The sequence below is a fragment of the Miniopterus schreibersii genome, assembly GCF_964146895.1.
Source record: "Miniopterus schreibersii genome assembly, chromosome: X".
Taxonomy (NCBI): domain Eukaryota; kingdom Metazoa; phylum Chordata; class Mammalia; order Chiroptera; family Miniopteridae; genus Miniopterus; species Miniopterus schreibersii.
Window position 1 is genome coordinate 4,297,665 of NC_138104.1, and position 21,093 is coordinate 4,318,757.

At 38.0% G+C, this 21,093-nt stretch overlaps 1 protein-coding gene across 8 annotated transcripts in view; it reads left to right on the forward strand.

The window, feature by feature from the left end:
• ATP11C (ATPase phospholipid transporting 11C (ATP11C blood group)) overlaps positions 1-21,093 on the forward strand; it is a 144,095-nt gene that overhangs the window by 103,781 nt on the left and 19,221 nt on the right. For all 8 annotated transcript variants that reach the window (XM_081126277.1, XM_081126279.1, XM_081126283.1 and 5 more), the window contains 6 exons: positions 1,676-1,850; positions 6,598-6,700; positions 7,900-8,045; positions 11,852-11,911; positions 16,676-16,803; positions 20,926-21,061. In XM_081126277.1, the coding sequence (XP_080982403.1) occupies positions 1,676-1,850; positions 6,598-6,700; positions 7,900-8,045; positions 11,852-11,911; positions 16,676-16,803; positions 20,926-21,061 (748 nt within the window). The remainder of the gene's footprint in view (positions 1-1,675; positions 1,851-6,597; positions 6,701-7,899; positions 8,046-11,851; positions 11,912-16,675; positions 16,804-20,925; positions 21,062-21,093) is intronic.

Genomic DNA, 21,093 nt, shown 5'->3' on the forward strand with positions numbered 1-21,093 from the left:
TGACTGTTTAATATCTTGTTCGGTTGGGTGTAGTCTATCATGTATGTTTCTGTCACCCCAAGGAGATTTTCTTTTCTCCAAGGAAAGATTAGTTAATAGTTCTTTTCATCCTTCTATATGGCCTAGTTATAGTTGATGTTTACAAATATTGCTTGATTATTAAGCCACTGTTTTCTGTACATTAAGTCAGCTCTGTGAGTAGGGGAGCTAAGAAGAACACGAGTGATATCTCTCTTTTTAAAAAAATATGTTTTTATTGATTTCAGAGAGAGAGAGAGAGAGAAATATCAGTGATGAGAGTCATTGATTGACTGCCTCCTGCATGCCCCCCACTGGGGATCAAGAGCCACAGCTTGGTCATGTGCCCTGACCAGGAATCGAACCCTGATCACCTGGTTCATGGGTTGATGCTCAACCACTGAACCACACTGGCCGGGTGATATCTCTTTAATTAGTGAAAAAATCAGTCATAAAATTATGAAGCAAAATATGGGTAACTACAAAATATTATGGTGTTAACACTATACACCAAAGAAGTATGGAATAAAGGATAGATGAGGCATATTAGGCTCTCAGTATTTGAAGTTTGGTCCATAGAACAGCAGCTCCATTATTACCAGAAGCTTGTTAGAAATATAAAATCTCATGTCCCACCCCAAACGTATTGGATCAGAATCTACAAGATACCCAGAAATTTTAACAAGATTCTTTTAAACATTAAACTTTGAGAAGCATCAAATTAGACAAATGAATATGTAACGCATGATGAGATCAAGCTGTGTTTAACTGTTACTGCAGTAGTTTTCAAATGGCACCCAAGGTTTCCTTGAGCTAACATTGACTAATCACTTTTTTTCTTCCCTGTAAAAAAAAGATGCCGTGTTAATTGGTAGAATTTTCTCAGTTGTCAGTTCTCTCCTCATATGTTTTTCTTAAATACTTGGCACTGGTTACATTTTTCTTTCCTGGCTATGCATGAGAATCACCTACAGAGCTTTTTAAAACCTACCTATGTATAACTGAGCCCTGCCCAGGATACTCTGATTTAATTTGTCTGGGGATAGTCCTCTGGCATGGGCAATTTTTTAAAGCTGCTCAGGTGATTGTAATGGGAAGGTTATAGCTGAGAAGCACTAATCAAGTATAAAATGATACTTATTTAAGGAACGTATATCATTGCATGGTATTCTTTAATGAACACCATATATTTTAGGTACTCCATCGTATTTGAGAAGCCTGGTGTACTGACAGTTTATGTCATTCGGGCAAAAATATTAGGAAAAGCTCTTCTGTGACTATGTACCCCACAGCCATTTAGTCTTTTCCTTGTATTGTTAAGGAGTTTTTAGATTGACTGATGATTCGTCCTTATATCAGAGTTTGACCTGTAGGTACCAGAATTCATCTTCATTTTCTTATACAGAAACTGACTGCTAAATGTCCATTATTTTTATACCTTTTAGTATAACTTAATGTCATCTATATAGGCAGCTTGAGTCTCAAACATATGATGAAGTATCTGATGTGCCATTATTAGAGATAGTTGCTTCAGGTTCAGAAATCAGATTAACGATGACTCTTATGTGAGACCCTCCTTCTTATAGTTGAAATGAAATAAGGTTCCTAAATAGAATTGTATAATAGATTCAAATACAGCATTATTTTTCTTTTTCAGAACATGGACAGAACAGCAGGAATATGGATTAATCATTGATGGCTCCACATTGTCCCTCATATTAAATTCTAGTCATGACTCAAGTTCTAACAATTACAAAAGCATTTTCGTTCAGATTTGTATGAAGTGCACTGCAGTGCTCTGCTGCCGGATGGCACCGTTACAGAAAGCACAGGTAACTGCATGTTAGTTAATTTTCCATTCTGGGGACTTTTACATACACATGTGCAAATGTTCACTTTTCTTCTAATTTGTTTCTTCTTCAAAGAGCCATAATTACCTTATTACATCTTCCCTGGCTTTGTCCTCTTTGTGCTCAAAATCAGGAGTCTTCCCACCAATTTGAATTAAACCAACCTTGTTCCCTCAGGTTGGCTGTCCAGCTCCTCTCCTTCCAATTTTTTCTAATGAATGTTTGGTGCCTGCTGCCTACCCTAGTCGCATGCGTTCTTTCTGCTCATCTTACTCTCTAGAATCCCCTGGAGGAGCGCAGTGACCTCCTGGCTGAATCCATCTTACTGCCTTCCATTCTCCTCAGTTCTTCACTGCAGTTGACACTATCGATTATACCCTCCATAAAACTCTCCTCCCTTGGTTTCCATGATGGTTCACAGTCCTGACTTTTTCCCCCCTTACTTGGCAATCTAGTGTCTTTTTATTTTGTTTCATCTTCTATCTTCCCCCTAATTATTAGTTTTCTCTGGGCTTGACTTTTCCTTTTTGTTAAGTCTCATATTTCTGGCTGCCTGCTCACCACCTCCATATGGATTCCCCACTGTCACATTAAATTCTGGTGTTCAAAACAGATCCTACAATTTTCTCCTTCAGGCCAGTTTGTTTTATGTCTTTATTATTCTTGTTACCGGTACCATTTTTCTTTTTTTTCTTCTTCTTTTTTTAAAAATATATCTTTATTGATTTCAGAGAGAGGAAGGGAGAGGGGGAGAGAGAGAGAGAGAGAAACATCAATGATGAGAGAGTCATTGATCGAGCCCACAACCCGGGCATGTGGCCTGACCCGGAATCGAACCCCGATCGCCTGGATCCTAGGTCGATGCTCAACCGCTGAGCCACTCCTGGCTGGGCCACCAGTTTTCTTTTGCTTTCTAAGTTTCCCAACTACCTCTTACCCTGCTCTTCTCCTTTACTCCATGTATAGGCACTATGTCCTGTTGATTCTACCTTTTGTCATAGCTCTCATTTCTGTGCCATCTTTTTAAACTTTTTACCTTTAGCCCAGTCCAAGCCCTTACGACTTTACACAGAGATTTTGATTTGGTCTCCTTACTTTCACAATTCCCCCTTTAGTCTCTTTCCCCACACTCCCACATTAATCTTGTTAAAACACTACTTCTCTCATATATTCTTGCTCAGACACTTTCAGTAGTTTCCTCGTCTCTTAGGATGAAGGGCAGAGGACTCAGTGTGGTACTCAGGGCTCACCCTGTTGGCCCTTAATGTGTGTGTACATACTTTGTGTCCACCATAACTCCCATACCCAGTGTGAATTGTTCCACCTTTGTGTGCTTCCAACATGCCATGCACTTACCAGTTTCCAAGCTTTTCTCATATCATTTCCTCATCTGAAATTCTCTCAGAATTCTTCTTGGCCTAACAAAAATGATACTCATAATAAAACCCAGCTCAAGACCACTTCCCGTATGCTGTCTTTTTCAGCTCCTCCAGCGCACATTTATCTGCCTCACCTTGCTTCCTTGTACTCACTGGATCCAAGGAACTTTAAAGTCTCAGTTACATACTTTTGCGCTGCTGTGTACCCTGTAGAGTATTCTTTCATATGTGTTCATGTTGCTTCTTCAGATTCTTCAGCTGCTTGCTCTACATGCAGGGGATGACTGTTTCTTTCGCTTCTCCTTTACATACAGCCCACCCCCTGCCTCACACATGCACACACATGCATGCACACACACAGCACAGCACATCCTAATTTAGGGCATTGTCTCTGTCTACTTTCTTCTCACTCTCAATCCCCACCACAGTCAGGTGCTCGTCTTTTTTGTTCAACTTTCAGAGCCCTGGTTGGCCCTAGCTGGGGAAGCACATCCTGCCAGAACAGGATCCATAGAAATCTGTCCCTTTAGTAAGAGGCAATACCCCTTTTTCTCCCTACAGTCACTGGTGCTCAGCTTACTCACCTGGGTTTTGACTACTCCATTGCCCAGGCTGGTGCCTGAATTCCTGACCCCATGCTGGTTCTTCCACCCAGAATATGGAGCCCCCTGTGGTGCAGTCCTCAGTCTGTTTTATTTTCCTCACTATTGTCACTTCTGGGCTATCACGTACTCATTTGTCATGGCCATATAGGTGATTTTTAAGTCACTTCTCCAGTCCAAATCTTTCGGTTTTACTTTATTTCTGTAGCTTCTTACTGAATACATCTTGGGTGTGTCATTATTACATCAACTCAACCTTCTCTAGAGCCCAGCTGTCATTTTCCTTCATTTCTATGTCTATTACTGAGCTCAATGTACTTCTAGGTTTTTAGATTAAAAACATTTAAATCTCTGTTGACTTGCCTTGCTCTTTACCTATAATATGGTCTCAGTCACTGATTTCTGTCTGTTTTCTAATACATCGTTGTCTTTTCAATCCGTTCCTTCCTTTCCATTACTTTCCAGGTCTAGGCTTTTAACAGCTAATTAAAGTGCACCTGAACTAGCCACCTAACTTCGCCTGCAGTCTTGCCTTTTCTTCCTGTTCTTCTTGCACCCTGCTGCTACTCTCAGAATATCACTCCCTGTTGATCTGGCCCCAGGTGTAACTGTCCATTCTCTGTATGAAAACTCATTGATCTGCTCAAGCCAGGTCTGTTTGCTGAGTATATGCTGTACTTACCTGGCTGTATGTCTTAGAACATGATATTTTCTTTCTCTGGAATACTCTTCCAATGCCATTTCCCCCATTCATGCAAATTTTACCAATCTTTTATGATTGAGATCAAATCACTCTTCTGTAAAGTGATTCCTGATCACTGTGGCATATAGTGTCCTCTTCCTTCTCTGACATCATCAGCCTTCTTATGTGGACACCTTAGATTATAATGTTATATATTCCCTTGCACAGATTATTGCATACTGTTATCTTGTATTAATCTGATTACTAATTCTTGTATTTATTCCCTATCTCTACTACTTTATCATACGCTTTTTAAGGTGTGGGACCAGGCCTTGTATCTTTTTTGGAATTTATACATTGCTTTGTGCATTGAATTACATGAAGTTAAATTTTATCAATAAATATCTTTTGGTAAATTGCTTTCTTTTTCATGAAGCTATGCTAGAGATTGAAGAGAAACTCTTAATCCAGGTGAACTGGAGCTCAGTAAAAAAATCCATGTTTATCTATAAATCTTTCATTATTTCATAGTCCATGACCATATATCTTTTGTTTTCACAAGGACAAGCTTTATTGTTTTTAATCTATATTTTCATGCAGAAGCTGTCACCTTTGATAATTTCATTGCCTTTCCTGGCTGCAGTTTTTCTTCCTTGAGGTGCAAATCATTACTGCACATAGTTTAACAAGTACAATTAGTTTAACGAGTATTGTACCCCATAAAAAGTCGATTTAGTTTGGGTTCTTTATTTTTGTCTTTGACTCACAGATAATTTCTGACAGTCTTATAAAGTTCTTTAAATGAACCCAGATGAAAGGAAGGATTGGAAGAAAGCTGGCATTTCACAGGACCATCATTTTTATGTTAAACTGAATTGGATGTGGGTTTGGGGGTATGCTATTTAATACTAAATAAAACCTGACTGAATTTTGTTTTAAAAAAACACTGTGGGTTGGTTTAGGCTTATATAAATTATTTTGAATTACTTCAGTTATGTTTAAAATGGGTTTTATTTATGTTAACTGTTGAAAGCAATCATGAGGAAAGAATTTTTGCAAGGCATTATTTAACTACTGGATTATATAAGCTTTTAAAAGCTGCTAGATTCCAAGGAGTTTTGAGGGTTGACACATAAAACAGTCATTATTTAAAACGTAGGGTGAAGGGACAGCTGCTTACCCAATACGCTTCCCACAAGTAACTCCACCAGAAGATTTATTTTATTCGGTACCTACCGTGAACACAACATTGAGATAATGTGTCATTGACACCTTGAAGAGATACTCAAGGAATAGTGACAGGCTTTTTACACATATCTCAAAATAGTTTCTGAAAATCTCACCACCTTTAAGGTGTTCCCTTTTAAAATGCAGCTACCTATAGGAGAGATGAAATCATGTTGGGCAGTGGGAGAAATTTAGTTGGCAGCTAGATGACTGCAAGAATTTAACATTAGATAAGTCCCTGGGGATAGGGTTGGGGTGCACCAAGGGGAAGTGGGAGTGTCAGGGAGGAGAGAGGGAGAGGTTCCCAAAAACATTCTTCTCTAACTTCCCTCTTTTGTTCTGGTGGCCCTATGCATGATACCCCAAATCAGCTTTCTGGTCTCCACTATCACACATTCAGCACCTGATCTGAAAGGACACATGAAGCAATGATAAAAAAGGGAAACATGTTGGCCTCTAATATAGGCAAGAGGCAGAGATTGTGACAGTTCATACATTCACAGAACCAGAAACAAGTTGACACTGGTATTACATTTTTTAATTGAATTTATTGGGGTGACATTGGTTAATAAAATTATATAGGTTTCAGGTGCGCAATTGTATAATACATCAACTGTATATTGTGTGTTCACCACCCAAAGTCATCTCCTTTGTATTACATTTTGAAAAGCTATGTTCTGCCTCTGAAAATTCGATACTGTTATATATATATGCACAAACTCCCTTTTTGTTTGCAAGGCCTCAATTTTTAAGTGTGAATGAGGCATCTACCCCTAATGTAGAACAATCTCACTTTTGGCTTTGACTTTTTCTTTACCTCTTTTGTATTTAATGTTTAGATTGTCAGAATGGTGAAGAATTTAAAAGGCAGCCCAATAACACTGTCGATAGGTGATGGTGCCAATGATGTTAGTATGATCTTGGAATCCCATGTGGGAATAGGTAAGAAACATCTAATGAGATGGCAGCTGTAAGTTATCAGTATTGGTTTTTGGTAGAGTGGTCTTATATTCTAGAGAGATTGTTTTGGTTGCTCATCCTGAATTTGAATTTGGGAATGATAATTGTTAATTGAGTGAAGGTCATCATTTGATCATGCAACATGTCTATCCCAAAGTCCTGTTCCTGGGGGGAATGTAGCATTACAAAGTTGAGGATCTTTTTATATGAGCCAAGTAAAGTGAATTTCCCAAACCTACTTGCAGCACAGTTGATCTCATTTTGAAAGCATGTATGAAATTTGATTTTTCTGCTCCTGGCCAGATTGCCTGCTTATGTTGCTATACTATATCTTTTGAGATTCTTAACTGTTTGGTACTAAGAAATAATCATTGCTTAGCTGGTTTTCCACATGGAGTTATTTTTGAGTGGTTTGGGCTGTAGTGTTGAATTTGTATGTTGGCATGTAAAAACAGCTTCTCTACAACTTGTACCTATATCCCCCCCCCCCCCCCGTTGTCAGCCTGCTGGTAGGCAGCAATCCTAACACCCCAGCAAGGTGTTTTTTTGTGTGTTTTTTTTGGAAGGGTTAGAAATAGTGGAATTAGTACCTTGGGAATTCATGTACTGCAGTTTGGATTCCCAAATTCTTTTCATTTGTAGCTACCCCTATGTTGTATGGAACTCTTAGTTCTACTCATTAGTTATCCAGTGTGGAAATGGCCCAAAGCTCCTTGAGCTCATAAAAAGTTTGCACTACTACTGAGAGTTTCATTCAGTGAAAGAACATCACCATCTCATTGTAACTTTTTAGTTTTGAGCTCCTAGACCACAAATCCCAGGTCTCTGATTTGTTTTCATATTGTACCCAGTCAAGTACCATGCACAATTAAACACTAAGTGGCTTTAGAATAACTTCCAGATTTAATTTTTTCAAGATAATTTTTGCCTTATAATGATTAAAATAATGATCCTATTTAATTGTTGTATATTGTTATAAATAGATAATTATCAATTAAACTTAGTTTTACTATTTATTGGTGATTCTCATTGTCATTGTTAAAGAAAGCACTTTTTGGTTAAGTAAAACTAAGCTAAACTATACAATTGAATTGTAAGCAAGTTGAAAATATGAAAATAACAAATCCAGGGTTTGTTTATTCTATAAAATACTCATCCTATAGAGATTTTCTTTTTTTTAGGTATTAAAGGCAAAGAAGGTCGCCAAGCATCCAGGAATAGCGATTATTCTGTTCCAAAGTTTAAACATTTAAAAAAACTGCTGTTGGCTCATGGACATCTATATTATGTGAGAATAGCACACCTTGTACAGTATTTCTTCTATAAGGTATGTGATCAAATACTTGCAATGTAACGTAAGACTGTATAATCCAGCATGGGCTCAATTTAGTCATAGTGGGGGTTTTTTCCTTCCTTTTTTCGTGTTTCTTTTGCTGTCTTCATGCTGAAATTTGTAGTCAGCAAAACAAAGACCTATTTATAGAATTGGAACCAGAAATTTCTTTTAATGCAGTGGCTTTTAATATATTCACTATGATGTGCAACCATCACCACTAATTCCAGAACATTTCTATCACCCCAATAAGAAACCCCAAACCTATTAGCAGTCAGCCCCAAAACATTGTTTTTCACTTTGCCCTTTTTGTTTAATATATTGTGAACATTTTTTCACCCAGTTAAATATTCATCTAAAACACAATAATTGTACAAAATCCCAGCTCCCCATGATTGGACACTGAGGTAGTTTCCCCAACAACACCTTGATTGTCTTTTAGCACCTATCAGAGATTTTTAAAAATATGTCTTTATTGATTTCAGAGAGAAGAAGGGAGAGGGAAAGAGAGAGATAGAAACATCATTGATGAGAGAGTCACTGATCGGCTGCCTCCTGTACACCCCCTACTGGGGATCGAGCCCGCAACCCGGGCATGTGCCCTGACCAGGAATCAAACCACCATCTCCTGCATCATAGGTCGATGCTCAACCACTGAGCCACCGCAGCGCAAATATTTTAATTAGATTCGTTTATAGGTATATTATCAAGTTAACATACCACTCCTAAATGATTCAAACAGGGTGTTTGATACCCTATATTTCACAGGAGGGAAAACTTAGAAACATCTTTTGTGTGTCAGTTTTCTGTGATCAAGCCCAGGTGTTATTAACTTCATATTTTCAAAAAATGTATATAACCATGACCTCAGGTTTGCAAATTTACTGTGACCCTGTTAACCAGTATCAGCTTGTATCCAGGCCAAACATCGATGATGATTAAGAATGATAATTAACCTAGTATATGTAATGTACTTTGCTGTTTGACAAAAACACTTTATTTTTCTTATTTAATCCTCATATATCTCCTGTGAGGCAATTAGTATTATTTCCATTTAAAATATGTGGAAAGTAGGGCTCAGAGGACTTATATAACTTGCCTTTGGAGTCAGCTAGGAGGTGAAAGAACAAGATTTCCACAATAGCTTTATTTACTCTAATTCCAGGACTCTTTGTACATCATGATTAGGGTCTGTCCAGCCTTGGACTCAGTAACTTAACAGCCCCACGTGGAGATGGGTTGTTATTCTCTCTTACCTCCCTCTAGTATGATAGCCCATGAAGATTTGCCAGATATCTGCCTACCAGTCTAATCCCTAATTCCAGAGGCTCGGTTTGCCTACAATTTTGGCCTGCAATTCATTCAGCTGCCACCAGATGGAAGGAATACTCTGTTACGGAAAACAAAATAAGCATTAAAATAGCTAATGTTTACTAGTGGTCTGTAATTGAAGGCTCCCAGTTGAGGGGATTATTTATGTAGGTGGTGCCCTCTGTCTTACTAGGATCTCTTTGCCCATTATCTCTTAGTTACTGACAGTATTCCTTTTTTTTAAAATTTTAAATTTATATTGTTAAAGGTATTACAGGCATCCCTCTTTTTTTTTTTTTTTACAGACATCCCCTTTTTTCCCCTCACTGAGCCCCTCCACCCTGCTCCCACCCCCTCCCAGGCCTTCACCACACGCTTGTCTGTGTCCATGTGTACACATATAAATTCTTTAATCTCTTCCTGCCCCGTTCCCTCTGAGATTTGTCAGTCTGTTCCATGCTTCCATGTCTCTGGATGTATTTTGTTCATCAGTTTATTTTGTTCATCCCAAGATGATTTCTAATACTTTGGGCCCTCTTTGACTGAGCTAAGAAGCCTTCCTGCATCTTCAATTTGTTATCGCCTCCCCCCTGGAGTACTTCAGTGACAGATCATCTTGCTTTCTGTTTCTCCATGCAGTCTACCTTGCAAAATTCAGCCAGGTTAATGTTTGAAAAATGCAACTTTTTAACTACACTTCAGAAACTTTACTCTCCATTGTCTAAGGATTAGTCTGGCTTTTATGGCACCCATAGTCTCACCCAGTCTTCCCTTATCTGTTTAAAATATGTAAGGCCTTACCTTGGTTCCTGCTATCAACATGTCCTGTTCATCTTTAGCACCTAGTTCAAATGCTAACTTCTCTATTCGTTCAATCAACAAATGTTTGAATGTGTTACCATGTGCCAAGCACTGTTTTAGGCTCTGAGAATTCATAATGGAATAAGACCGACAAAGTCCCTGTTCTCATGGAAATTACATCCTAGTGGGAAAGTCACACCTCCCCTTCCCACAAAGCTCCCCCATAATCCCCACAGAACTCCTCCTCCAACCTTAGAACTTAGAGGGTGTGGGGGAGGTAAATGCTGATGAAGGGAGACTTGACTTGGGGTGGTGAACACACAATACAATATACAGATGATGCACGGTAGAATTGTATGCCTGAAACCTACATAATTGTATTAACCAATATGACACCAATAAATTCAATAAAAAGAATAAATTATGACTCTAGAAACGCTACCTACAATATTTTACAATCTACTAGAATTGATATATACAACTGAGTGTTACCCTTCTAGGTGATGAGCTCTTTGGAGCTATGGCACTTACTCTGATGCTGTAGGAGTTAATTCAAAACAGGTATAGCACTTTTCTTTAGGAACATCCTCCAAAGCCTGTAGTATATTCACCTAAGTATCTATCCTCAGCTGTGGCAGATGTTCATCCTCTGAGGATACATTGGATTTTTTAAAACAGCCTCAAGTCTCCCAGCCTGGTAAATTACCTAAGTGAGAATGTGTGACAGAAGGAAGGAGACTGGTTTTTTGACATGGCTCAGAAATGGGCTCTCTAAGGTGCTGCCCAAAGACAAATCCAGAGACAACATGAAAAGGTGACAAGCAGCACTCAAATAAGGCCACAGCCTGCCTTGACCAAATAGCACTCATTTGAAAATACTGGTTCTGGTAGTTTGGCCCGAAGACATTAATTTCAGTATTTAGAACCACACCTAGTAACTTTTAGTGCCTTATGAATTACCTGCTTGAATTTTTAAAATCTGTGTTTAGTGTTCTACCAATTAAATTAAGTCCCTTAGGAATAAGAAGTTTGTGTGTGTGTGTGTGTGTTACCTACAGTGCCACCTTTGCATATAGTAAACAATCAAAATTAATATGCTGATTGTTTGATGAGGCAGTGATAAAGACAGTAAAGCATTAGTTGACACTGTTAGTGTCAACATTGTAATAATTTACTGACTCTTCATTGGCATTAATTGACTTAAAATACGGGACAGGCAAAAGTAGGTTTACAGTTGTGAATACATGAAACAGTTAATAAAGCTATTGTAATAATCATAACCTGCATGTCTTTTTCCATATAAACGTAAACCTACTTTTTCGCTCCCCTGTATACACTTACAGCTTTATGTCATTCCACTTCATAATGATTTTGGAAATCTAATTGGCATTTAAGGTGCGGTACTATTAGGTACTTGTATCGTGTGATCTCATTTCTTCACCAGAAGAGGAGTAGCAAGGTCTCATTAAGTGAGACTTTTTCTGCCTTGGTTGGTAGGGCAGGAGTTAGTGTTAATATGAATTAGTCATTTGTTTTGGAGTTCTTCCCTTACCGCTCTAGAATAGAGGCTTATTGCCTTCTGGTGGTGGAAGGGCTTAGGACTAACCGTAGACCATTTGCGATAGTTTCCTGTTTTAGTTCACAAAGTTAAGTGAAGACATTAACCCTGTTCTCCATTTTATTCACAGAACCTTTGTTTCATTTTGCCACAGTTTTTGTACCAGTTCTTATGCGGATTCTCACAACAGGTTTGTTTCCCTAGTTATTTGTTATAATGTAGTTTACAGTTGCTATTAATGATTTACCTTTTTATGTATTGGATTATAGATATTAGAGAGGCATGTCCAAAATAGAAGGAGGGTTTTTGTGTGTTTTTTATTCAACAGTTGATCTTGGCTTGCATTTTGACAATAGCAATTGTTTGTGTTTTTCCTTTAGCAGTGTTCTTATTATTACTTTGTTTTGAAAGTTATTTAGTATATCTGATTAGAATTGAGATGACATCTCATCAAATAAAATCTCACACCTTTGCAGTTTCTCAGGTTGATTTTTCTAGAGAAACATTCACCTTTAAGCTGGTCACGAAGCTGTGATTCTTGGATAAAACCTTGGATTACTTGAGCAACTCTACATTTTTGCCCTCTATTGTTTTCTGAACAGTTATTACATAAAGAATATGCATTATGTTAACTTGATATTTAAGTGGCAGGATGAGCAGGCATGTTTGTCATTTTAACAACGGAAATGGATTTTGCATTACTTCTAGTGGAAATACAGCTAAATATAGAAGCTATAATGCTCAGTGACTCAGAAATTTTTGTAGTTAATCTATGAACAGTTCAGTGATTTTGCCAAGGGAAACTACTGGTAACATCACCACAGGTATTACAGATTGAGGTTCTAAATTTCAAGGTATGCTTAATTCTTCATGATAGGAAGTGTGTGTGTTTTCTAATTTCTTGGCAGTATTTTTAAGCGAATATATTCTTCTCAATGGGAAGTGACTGCTCTCTTTCTCTTGAACTTGCCTCTTTACCACTTGGTATGCTCTTACTTACATCACTGCCATGGTCATCAGCCACAGGGTGCCGTTTAAGCAAATTGCTTTATGAATTAATCATCTAGCTGTAGGAAGTGCCATCAGCCTTCTTGTATTCAAAACTTACAGTATTAGCAACAGAGAGTTTTATGGATTTTGATGAGTCTTCTTTTCTTGAACGTCCAGATTACTTTTTTTTTGAAAGACAGGAGGTTTATGAAATACATACATACATGCAAAAACTTAGCTTTTTTTAGTAGAAGTATTTTTTCCTTTTTTAAAAAATTTATCTTTATTGTTGAAAGTATTGGGAAGGTGGGGCTGGGGGAGTGGGTGGGGAAAGATTAATCAAAGAATTTATATGCATATATGCATAACCCTTAGAGACAATAGTGTGGAGAAGGGGGGGAGGGAGCTGATGCTGGGTGGAGGGGATCAATGGGGGGGAAAGGGGGAGGCATCAGATTACTCTTGATCAAAATGTTTCTAAATCTTTGCTTAGATGAATGCAAGCATTAAAAATATATTTGAAATTTTGTAGCAAAATGCTAAAGGGAAATTGGCTTAATCTGGTTAAAACATTGTTTTTATTTTGAAAGGAGTCTGTTGTTTCGTTATCTTTTTAAAATATGTTTATCAAACACAAAATATATGAAGAAAAGAAAGATTTATTTGTAATAAAGCCAGCTGAGATTCAGACCCTGGACTGTCTGGGGTCTGCTTAGGTTACCTTAACTGCTTTGATTTCCATAGGAGTTGATGTTTGGCTTCCTTAGTTGCTCAACTGGTATGCTCCTTCATTTAACAAATATATCTTGAGTGCCTTCTATGTACCAGGCTAAGTACTGGGCATACAGCAATGATCAAAAATCTTACCCCCATGGAGCTTTCAGTATAGTGCTGGGGGGAAAACGGAAATCATAAATATATTGTGGGTTGCTGATAAATGCCCTGAAAGGGGGTGAAAAAAAGCATAAAAAATGGATAGAGTGTGACTAAGGAGAGGGCCACTATTTTAGAGAACATGATTTGGAAAGTTCTCTCTGATAAGGTGACATTTGCTCAGAGATATGAAGGAGATGAGGGAAGGAGCTATGCAGAGGTTTTAGAGGAAAAATGTATGGAGTAAAAAAAGAAGGTCCCTGAGGTGGTGACCTGATGTATAATATCATTAGTTTTGAATTTGGCCTAGTGCCCGGGCTGAATGTAGTAACTTTTATTGCAAATATCTTTGGATCCTTTTTCAACTTAGGTCCACAGCAGGTGTCCTCTGCAACCCTGGATCTTAGAGAGTTGAGCTATGGAAAAATTAGAAGTGGGGCCAGGATTCTGATTCTTTAAGCAAAAAGCATGTCTTTCTTTAGCAAAGCTAGAATAGTACTGGACGTTTTTTTCGTGAAAATAAAACATTTGTAACAGGTTTGAAAAATAGTCAAGTAAAGCTGTTGTTTGTTTTGAAGACATTCTGTTTTCTCTAATGATGCATCTAAGAATTACAGTTCTCTTTCATTTAACCTCAATGTTCCATAGTGGAACAAAAGTAAGTTCTTTATTGTTGAAAGTATTACAGATGTCTCCCCTTTTTCCCCCCATTGATCCCCTTCCCCCATCCCCCTACCCCTGCTCTCATCCCCTCCCCCAGGCCTACCACACTATTGTCTGTTGTCTGTGGGTTATACATATATGCATATGTTTGGTTAATCTCTTCCCGCCCCCTTCCCCCCTGATGCTTCTTTTGTTTGAATGAAATTCAAGACTAAATTACATACCAGTCAATCTGAGTTATTTTTTCAATTTCTTCATTAGCGAAAATGGGTAGTTTCCGATGAAAATGTAGTGTTGTACATCAACAGACTAGTCCTCTCTCTTAAGAATTCAGTAGAATATTTTTGCTGAGCTTAAATCTTTGTACATGGGAAGTATCTCCATGTTCTCTGTAGAGCCATATTTTTAACTTCATTGATAATTTTGCAGGCATATTATCTTTCTGTGTTTCCACTGCAGGTCAGAGTTGTCCCTATTTCTGGGCTCCCTCGGCCCTTTGTACTCTCACCACCCTGCCTCCCCTTCTGCAATTTGAGTGCCAAGGCGGACAGGGCACGAATCTTCTTTGTCCCTAGTACTTGTCACTTAGTAAGCAATCAGTACATGTTTTTGAAGTCAACTAATGAATGAACTAATGCTATGGTCAAGTTGTTCTCAACCTTTTTGGGGCAACTCCCATTATGATAGTAAGTGTATCTTTAGTAACCATTGTTTGAAAATGCTTAATTATGGTAATTTATGTCACACTTAAATGCATTTTATTAAAGAACATGTATATGTGTGAAAATACAGATTAATATGGGATATTATTCATTCAACAAGTATATTCATCAAAAAGAGGTTCAGAGAATACCTTTTTTTCCATAAAGGAAACTTTACAGCATCAGATCAGTCTTTTACAAATGTGTTATAGCTTCCAGTATCTATTCAATTATCCATCCAGCATTTATTGAATGCTTTTTATATGTCAAGTCCTGTCCTAAGAGGTGAAGGTTGTCAAAGCCCTCTGGTCAAACACCACCAGGAACACACTTGTAGTTGATCAAATCCAGTTTATTACTCGATGCAATGAGAAAGAATATACACCATGAGGAACAGTGGAGTCTCTCATGGAGAGTGTTAGAAAAGTCTTATAAGATTTGGGTTGAGTTAGATAATTTGGAGAAGGATTTAAGAAGTGGGGCCTTGACCTAGATTGGGTGCTGTTAGTAAGCAGGGGTAATTTTATGACTGCGCATTCCAGTAAATCTTCTCCAGGAGGAATGAAGACTAGAAGGAGGCCAACACTGCCATTGGTCAAGAAGCAACAGTTACTCATATTAGCCAGAATGGGGAAGTTGGTCATTATTTATGATTTGAAAAATAGTCATGCTTTGTCTATGTTCAGTTGTCATTGTGCAGTGGTCTTGTTTTTGTTTTGATCTATCATAGTCACAGAATGGCCTTTTTCGATGTTGCATTTCTGTGAAATTGCGCATGTTTGACAGGAGAACACCCATTCCTAGCTGTGAGTGCCAGGCCAGCTTCGTGATGTCGGGGGCTGCTTCGCTCTTTCTCAAGCTACAGCCATCTCATGAACATGTAAACAAACAAACAAAAAGCTGGGATAGCAATACTTATACCAGACAAAATGCTTTAAAACAAAGGCTGTAACGAGAAAAAGAAGGACCCAGTAACTCCACTTCTGGGCATCTATCTGAAGAAACCCAAAACACTAAATCAAAAAGACATGTACATCCATATGTTCATTGCAGCATTACTTACAGTAGCCAAGATATGGAAGCAAACTAAGTGCCCATCAATAGATGGGTGGATAAAGAAGTGCAGATGGAATATGACTCAGAAATAAAAAAGAATGAAGTCTTGCCATCTGCACAGCGTGGATGGGCCTAGAGGGTATTGTGCTGAGAGGAATAAGGCAGAGGAAGACAAATGCCGGTGATTTCGCTTATATGTGGAATCTAATGAACAAATAAGCAGAACAGAAACAAACTCATAGATACAGAGAACATTATGACTGTTGCCAGATTTTGGGGGGCATTGTGGGAGGATGGGTGAAAAATGTGAAGGGATTAAGAAGTACAAGTTGGTGGTTACAGAATAGTCATGGGGATGTAAAGTACAGCTTAGTGAACATAGTCAGTAATATTGTAATAAGTATGTATGGCATCAGGTGGGTACTCAGTTTATTGGGGTGATCACTTTGTAAGTTATATAAGTATCTAATCACAGGATTATATACCTGAAACTAGTATGATATAAAAGTTAAAAGATATTTTTAAAAATTTTTATAAACTTCCTTTGGTATTACAAAAAGTGTGAATAAACTGTTTTGTTTTAACTTGTGATTTTTTTCCAACATACATATATTCTCTTGAAGACAGTTGTTGCAGTACATTTATTTCTCTTCCATTGTTTGTCATTCCAGCCACTGTATGATGCTGCTTACCTTACAATGTACAATATCTGCTTCACATCCTTGCCCATCCTGGCCTACAGTCTACTGGAACAGCACATCGACATTGACACTCTGACCTCAGATCCCCGATTGTATATGTAAGTTGAACATTATAGTTAAAATCCCCTCAGACTTATAAAGTTGTGGGTTTCACTTCATATGAAGGAGGAAAGGACACAGACTGCCAACCTGGTTTGATCACATGGTTCTGTTCCATTCAACAGGAAAATGATTTATTTCATAAGTATAGGTCCTATACTTGAATGTGTGTGAACCATTTAAATCAAAATCATTAATTTCTAAAATTTGAACCTACATCGTCATTGAGCTCTGGAGTCTTAGAGGAAGACACGATATTTTAACTATGCCAAAAAAAAAGCCTCACACAAAGATCTTTGTTAGTTTAGAATATTGATTTCTACCTATAATGGATTGAACTGATGATGTTATGTTAGGCATTCCCTTGTAAACTCTCCCTGAAGCATAGACTCTCTCCCTTTGTTAGCCCCATTCTAAAACTTTTGTTGAAGAAGATAATTACTTCTTCAAGCCATTATATTCATTTTATGTTGGTTGGAAATGCATGCGTTTCTGTGTGGAAGGTGGGACTTGGCACTAGCCTTAGTTGTTTAACCTATGATTTAATTGGATTTTTATAAGTTAAGCCTAAAGCTAAGGATAAATAAAGATGTTAATTTACAGCATATTATAAGCATTGCTAAATAGGAGATGTCAAGTGCAGTACAAGACTTGGCTGGTTTATTTGTATGAAGTGAAGGTGTACAAATTAAGGGATTTCTTTAACAAGTATGACTCATAAAACTCACATTTAGTAATTGTTAGATTCAACCAGATTTATAAAATATATCATCATTTTACAGGTATTTATTATGGGAATTTTCAAACATGTACAGAAGTAGCAAAAATACTATATGGTGAACTTCCATATCCTCACCACTCAGCTTCACTAATTATCAATTCAGAGCCTATTCTCAGACATTAATAACCCTCTCTGCTCTATTATAGACTTATTTTGAAGCAAATATCAAACATTGTATACAATAGTTATTTCAGTATGTAGCTCTTAAACATAAGGACTTAAAAAATAACGGTACCCTATCATACCTTAAAATTTTATAGATCCTTAATATCAAATATTCAGTCAATCTTCAGACTTCTCAAATGACTCGTTTCTTTGAATAGCATGCTTGTTTGAATCTGGATATAAGGTCCATATGTTGCAGTTGGTTAATATGCTTCTTTGAGTCTCTTAATCTGTAGGTCAACCTGGCAATTTATTTGTTGACGAAGTGGGATCATTTATCTTGTAGAGTTTCCCCTGATCTAGAGTTTGCTGATTACATTGATGGCATTAACATGTTTTTCTTTTCCTTGTATTTGTTGCAAAGGGATAGTTAGATCTAGAAGGGAATCATAGAAACCTTGAAGGGAATCATAGAAACCTTGGTAGAAATCTTACAGAGCATCAACTCCCATGCTCTCATTTTTAAAATGGGGAACCAGGACCCAGAAATGACTTGCCTAAGGACACAGGGTATAACTAGGGGCCAAACTAAGATCATAATTAAATCCTCCTGGTTATCAGCCCTGTGCTCTTTCCAACAGGCAGGTGGTTTTCAGACACTGAGCCAACAGTGTATTCTGTCTTCGGACAACAATGAAAGTGAAACCCAATAGTGCCATTGTTCTGGTTGAAGTGGGGTTTGGCAGCAGTGAGCAGAATCCCTCCCATTCAGTCCCAGCAAGAGCTCAAGCTAATTGCCTGAGGTCCAGTCCTGGCTTTGCCCCTCACTAACTGTGTGACCTTGCACAGGTTACTTGACTGAGATGTGCCTCAATTCCATCTTCAGTAAGATCTGGGTAACAATAGCACCTAATCCACAGTGGTTTTATGAGGATTAAACAAGTGACTACGCATAAAAAACTTAAAACCGTGCCTGGCACATAGGAACTTTTCAGTAGATGGTAGCTCTCAAGCTTTTCTAACACCCTCTTCCACTTCAGGGCTTTGTTGAGCGCTTTCATACATTAAGAATGTTGAAAACGTGAAGAAAACTATTGAGTACAAATTATTGTAAGGGTTTCCGCAAAGTTTTACTCAATAAACAGCAGGTGTAGGTAATGAATTATTAAACAATTTTGCATAGAGAGCATATTTGACACCTCTGATGCAGAAATGAAAGCCGTGACACACCTGTTGCCCAGCCCAAAATTCAGTTTTCCTTCTTTCATGCTCTGATGAGACACTGCTCTCGGCCTTTCACTGTAGATTGCTCCATTACTCCAAGTATTCTTTTGTAACTATGAAACCCTAGTTTTCATATGTGGCTCTCTCTGCAGTTGTGCAGCATATTATAGATTTCATCTTCGGGGACTTACTGGCTTAGGCATTTCCCACGCATTTTGATATGAAACAAGAAAAACATAATTGTATATTTTCATATTTTTAAGAGAAATGTTAAAAGTAAACTAGTTCTTTTATAGAGGGAAGAGGTGTGGTTTGCTTCTTCTACAGCTTTAAAAGCAAAAAAAAGTTCGTGGTGCACCAGCTGCCTCCCATCATATGGAGTGCTCAGGCCTGTGCTTCTGGTCAACTGCTTCCCGGGTCTATATTCTTTCTCATGTTCTCCTGCATGTTGACTGCCATATTCTGTTTTCAACAACTTCATCATTTATCTGAGTGCAGCCAGAAAGCCTCACCTGTAACCCAGCATACCATGACGCCCCTGTCCATCTTCCCACAGTGTGTAATGTAATTTCCAGAGACGGTCTGGAAACACAGGAACCACTTTCTGTCTCAGTCCATGACAGTGACTCTCAAAAGCGTCATTGGCTGGCAGTTGCTGGGCAATTCCTGCAAGGATCTTTAGGGAGGTGCCTCCCATAGGGTTTCCAGTTGCCTGGGGAATACAACTTATTGGCTGTGGGGAGAGCTTGTGTCTGGGAAGCAGCTACCTCTTTCCTCCTGCAATTTTTCTAAGGCCAAAAACAGTGCATTGCTTTATGCATCCCCTGAATTCCAGATACCTGCATGTACCTGGAAGTCATAGTAAGTAAGCGTTGTGTATTTGCCACGTTTTATTTACATTACAAAGGTGTTTCATATTCCATCAGCCCAGTGACATTCTTGATGGTACTGATGCTGTTTTTGAGTGATTAGATACCTTTTGATAAATGATGACAGTAATTTGAAATAGAGCAATAGAGTCCAAAGAAATTCTATGCACAAATCCATCTTCTTTCTGCATCTCTGCTCCATTAGAATTGGTAGCCTTATTTAACATTCTGACTTGTACTGAGAAGATTGTGCTATTTTTGACAGATTTTAAACTTTTTTTCTGTCCACATTCCATTTATCAAAGCATGACTGTACAGCTTCAAACACGTTATTTGACTCAACTGAAAAAGTATAAAGGGCATCCCAAGACCAAAATAGTTTAAGCTTCCAGGAAGAAATCTTGATTAAAAGAAATATTTTAACAGTTGTAGTTGGAAAGCGGAGGTATCTTGGTTGAGAGTGTATAATTGAAGTCAAGCAAATCTAGGATTGTATACTAACTCTGTCCCTTACTAAATGAGTGAACTTTGGTGTGCTGCTATACTGCTGGTTCCCAAACTACTGCATGGTAGAATCACCTGGGGAGCTTTAAAAATACCCTGATGCCCAGGTTAGCCTTATGACAATTAAATCAGAATGAAGTTGGGAGCCAGGCATCAGTGTTTTCAAAGATCCCTGGATGATTCCAGTGTGCATCAAAGTTTGGCAAGCAGTATAATACACTGTTCTGAGGCTCCTTATTATTTATAAATAGGAATGATAAGAATACCTATCTCATGTAATTTTTATGTGGATAAAAATGGACTGTGTATATAAAACTTCTAACCTAGTTTTCTGACATGTAATAAGTACTCAATAAATGGGAGCTAATTATTGATTACATTATTGTTGTCAGGTGGCCAGAATTTTAACATAGAAGTGTTTAGACAGTTCACTCCAATACCTCAGTGAGGAAGTGATTGCATAAAAATAAACCTGTGGTTCAGTCTGACCTTTTACCAAAAGCCTTTCAGTCCCTTGACGGTAGCTCCTTTCATTATAACAGGGTCAAACCCATGTGCACTTTTGGCAATTCACCATATCTTTAAATAAACAGGCTACAGAGATTCATTAACCTGTATTTTTTCCCATTTCTCAATAGGAAAATTTCTGGCAATTCCATGCTACAGTGGGGCCCCTTCTTATATTGGACATTTCTGGCTGCATTTGAAGGGATGGTATTCTTCTTTGGGACTTATTTTCTTTTTCAGACTTCATCCCTAGAAGAAAATGCAAAGGTAAACAAATGGTATTACTCTTTTTGTATTAT